General features: G+C 37.1%; 1 protein-coding gene across 1 annotated transcript; it reads right to left on the bottom strand.

Moving 5' to 3' along the window:
• Positions 1 to 848: 848 nt before the first annotated feature.
• Positions 849 to 3,833, bottom strand: LOC120779052 (fat body protein 2-like). The gene is made up of 4 exons (XM_040111186.1): positions 3,611 to 3,833; positions 1,493 to 1,720; positions 1,247 to 1,420; positions 849 to 1,182 (listed from the first exon to the last, which is right to left on the bottom strand). The coding sequence occupies exons 1-4, from the start codon at positions 3,701 to 3,703 to the stop codon at positions 895 to 897; spliced, it is 783 nt and encodes a 260-aa protein (XP_039967120.1). The 5' UTR covers positions 3,704 to 3,833; the 3' UTR covers positions 849 to 894.
• Between the last annotated feature and the right edge of the window lie 307 nt (positions 3,834 to 4,140).

The following is a 4,140-nucleotide window of genomic DNA, read 5'->3' as shown; positions in this document are numbered from 1 at the left end:
ACTTGGACAGCTTAAAACGCCAGTTCGTTGTGAAATCTACGAAATCCTAAGTACTTGATCATAAGACCCTTATAGATCCACAAAGTGATTTGACCCTGCCACAAATTTGTTGAACCGGCTAATATTAGTTTCGGCTATGTATGTGGTTTGCCAAAGGCAAGATTACACAGATGTTTCTTCAACGAGCCTAATGATGAAATAGCTTGATGGTACTTCCAGTGAGGATAGACACTGCTCGATTAGCTTTGAAAGCACTGTTTAGCGAGTGTATATTCACCTCTCTGAAAGAGGATGCACTTCATAGCAGTACATCCACCACCATCTTAGCAGCCACTTCTGTCTGAAAAAGAATACACTTATCCGATAGTCTAAAGATTGTCTAAGATTGACGGAGAGCTTTTTATAAAAAACTCCCCCATCTACCTGCCCATCTAGCTTCGACCCATTCGTGAAAAAGCACACTGCACCTTTTCTCCAGTGCCTTCTCCCGTGAAAATCTCCCTTATAGGTATGTGAACAGAGAAGAAGCAGCCACCACTGGCCTCTGCGACGCAGTGATCCAAGTCTTCAGGAATGCAATTGAAGGAGTAGAGAATATAGGTGAGCGCTTGGTCGGACCCCTTCATATACCCAGCTTCACTCAGTTTTAGAGTACACTTCGTAACACTACAAGATTTTCCAGATCGGTTATGATATTGAAAGAATAAGTAGTGGTATATATGTACATACACATGGATGCAGGATAGATGAGACTAGTTGGCAACAACTTTTTAAAATGACTTGAATGGTTTATGAAACTTCTTTATTGAATACATTTTTCAAAAAAAAAAAGTCAAATCAAAGTTACATAAATTGAAATTATACTGTTTTTTATTATTTTTTGTTTACAATCTCTTAATGTGTCTCATAAGTAACTACCCACTGCCTTTTATATGGAATTTCCACGATATTGCCTAAATCTAGCAAGTAGACACCACCGTTCTTACCAGTTTCAATTACTTTAATCATATTCTTCCCACACTCCTCTGCAGACTGTTGTTTGGCATGGCGATACCGTTGAGCTATTTCTTGGCAAAACTTAAATGTAGTACTTAAATAATTATCCTTTATAAGGTTGGTTTTGGTAAGTCCAGGACATATAGCTAGAAACCTAACTCCGAAGCGGTCGAAATAAATTTGGTCCTTTAGTAAATTGAGGAGAATGAATTAGTACAATATTTGGTTAAAATATATTTTCAATACAAACCCCCATGCAACGGGTGAAAGCTGTAATACCATGTTTGGAAGCCGCATAAATTGCATATAAAGGAGTTATCTCCAAGCCACAGATGGATGAGATATTCAATATGGTACCACCACGCCCACCACTGGATTTATCCATGTAAGGCAGCGCAGTTAAGGTGCTATGGATTAACCCCAACTAGAATGGGGAAATTGAAAACAAATTTAACTCGCACAATACTTCAAACAATTTTATAACAGCATATTTTACCAAGTTAATTTGGATTGTTAGGTCAACTTCACTATCCTTACATATACCACAACCATTAACCAGAACGTCAAAGTGACCCATTTTCTCCACAGCTGATTTAAAGGCTGCTGTGATGCTCTCTTTTTTCGCCAAATCCACAGGTATAAAATCAATTTTGGCACCAGGGTGAGATGTTTTTAACTCAATCATTGCTTCCTTATTCTCATTGAGATCAAGTATTGTTACGTACTAAAATAAAATCACATATATATACCAGGTTGTTCAATAAGGTTTGTCGTTTGATAGGAAAAACACAATTTTATGATTTAAAATATATTTTATTATTCAGTATAATCTCTCTGAACATTAATACACTTGCTCAAACGATCCTCCATTCTGTGGATCCTATCCCTGAAGTGAGAATCCGGAAGGTCTGCAAAATACGCTTCAACAACCGTTATGACCTCTTCATTTGATGAAAAACGCTAGAGCCACGCATACATTTTTTTAGCACTGGAAACTAATGGAAGTCGCTGGGGACCAAATCTGGTGAATACGGTGGATGGTGCAACAATTCGAACTTCAATTCATGGCTTTTAACCATTTTTCTTTTTCTGCAAACCGGGTCTTTTTTAACGAATTTTTCCTTCAACTGCTCCAAAAAAATTTAATAACATTCAGAATTAATTGTTTCAGCTGTTTGCAAGTAATCCACAAACAAAATTCATTTCGCATCCCAAAAAACTGATGCCATAACCGTTTTGACCGATTTCCGGACACGAACGTATTTCGAAGCCGAACAACTAGGTTCATACCATTTTTTAGCCTCTTGTTTTGATTAAGGATCATGGTGATAGACCCAAGTCTCATCCATAGTGATGAATCGACGCACAAAATCCACTTTATCCTTTTTCAAAAGCTACAAACGTTGCTGAGAAAGTTACATTCGAATGTGTTTTTGTTCCATTGTTAGCGACTGCGGCACTCAATGTGCACACAGCTTTCTAAAACCCCAAATTTCACTTAAAATATGGCTCACACCACCAAATGTGTGAAGCCTCTACTAAATCTCTCTCAGTCAATCGACGATCTTCCAAAACTATATCCTATATTTTGGCAATGATTTCTGGTGTTGATGCACTTTTTGGACGTCCTTCACGTGAATCGTCTTCAAGTCTTGTACGACCACGTTTAAAACCCATCTTTCTACTGTTCTATTTGTAGGTGAACAATCATTAAACACTTTTAACGTTCGTTCGTGAATTTCTTTTGGTGCTACACCTTCCAAAAATAAGAATGCGTTGAGTACTCTCAGAGTTGGAGTGTCGTCGTACAGCTCATCCTACAATCGACTGAGGTATTCGCCGTTGCCAATGTGCAAAAAACCATAAATCTTCCGCAGAACCTCTCTCTCGATAACTCGTAACGTCGACTGATCAGATATTGCCATCGTCCATGCCTCTGTACCATATAACAGAATGGGAATGATGAGTGACTTGAAGAGTTCGTGGAGATAGGACCTATTGGCAAAAGTTTATTTCCGTTGGATTTCGAGGTTGACATTGTTGTTGGGGTTAATGCTGGTTCCAAGATAGACTTTATTTACTCTAATAAATTTTAGGTATCAAAAACTCCCGAAAAAATAGTATTAGAAGCCGAGGTAAAGAACCAAATCAATGTTATATACAGACAGACGGTCAGGGCTAAATCGACTCAGTTCGTCATGCTAATAATTTACATATACATTTTATAACGCCTCCAACGTTCCTTTCTGGGTGTTACAAACTTCGTTCTGTTCAGTTAGTTTTAGTTTTAAATAGAGGTCATGGACAACTACCTTACGGTGAGGGCAACTTTCCATTTTGCTCATAAACTTGCTGTCACTCATCTCAACTTTTTGCATCTCTTTCATTTAGAAATACACCGTAATGTCAATATGATTTCAATCAGCTGTAACTCAGTTCTGTAAATATTTTGCACATTTTTCATTTTGAAAGGTCCATTCGTTACTTGGTATTTTTATAGGATTTGTGCTTGAAGAGACTTTTGGAAAATATTTAATTTTTCTTAACCTTTTCGAAACACATACATCGGTAACTATAGCGTTTATTTTTTAGGATATTCCGCTAATAACTTTACCTTTGCACCACTGTTTAGGAACTCTCTGACGCCGGCTAGACCGATTCCACCAAATCCACCCGAATATATCACATTTTTGTCTTTAAGATCCATTTTCAACAGAACAATTTTAATATAATGAAAATTAAATGTAGAATATTGCTTAAGTTAAAAGTATTTGGTTGCGTTCGCTGACTGTCGTTTATGCAATCTACTTGCCACCTGTCGGTGAGTTATGAATAAGATGCCCTTTTCTATAGTCATTTGTATATAACTGTTGTATTGGCAAGATTATCTACTGCTACTCTTAGCAAGCTGATTACTATCTTTGAACTTGCTCCCTGTGAGTTACTATGCCACTTGAACGACTTTTAATTTTTGAAGTTTTAAAATCAACATTGAACAAACAAAACATGTAAGAACGATAACTTAGGTTAAACCGAAACAATAATACCCTTCACAGGTTAAAGTTTGCTTACAACAACTTGATTTGATCGATCAGTTTTGTATGACAGCCATTTGCTGGTGCCTTGGAGAATAATTCGAGCCAA

The sequence above is a fragment of the Bactrocera tryoni genome, chromosome 5 (genome assembly GCF_016617805.1).
Source record: "Bactrocera tryoni isolate S06 chromosome 5, CSIRO_BtryS06_freeze2, whole genome shotgun sequence".
In the NCBI taxonomy this organism is placed as follows: Eukaryota; Metazoa; Arthropoda; class Insecta; order Diptera; family Tephritidae; genus Bactrocera; species Bactrocera tryoni.
The sequence above is the reverse complement of the archived record's forward strand: the minus strand, read 5'-3'. Positions and strand labels throughout refer to the sequence as shown.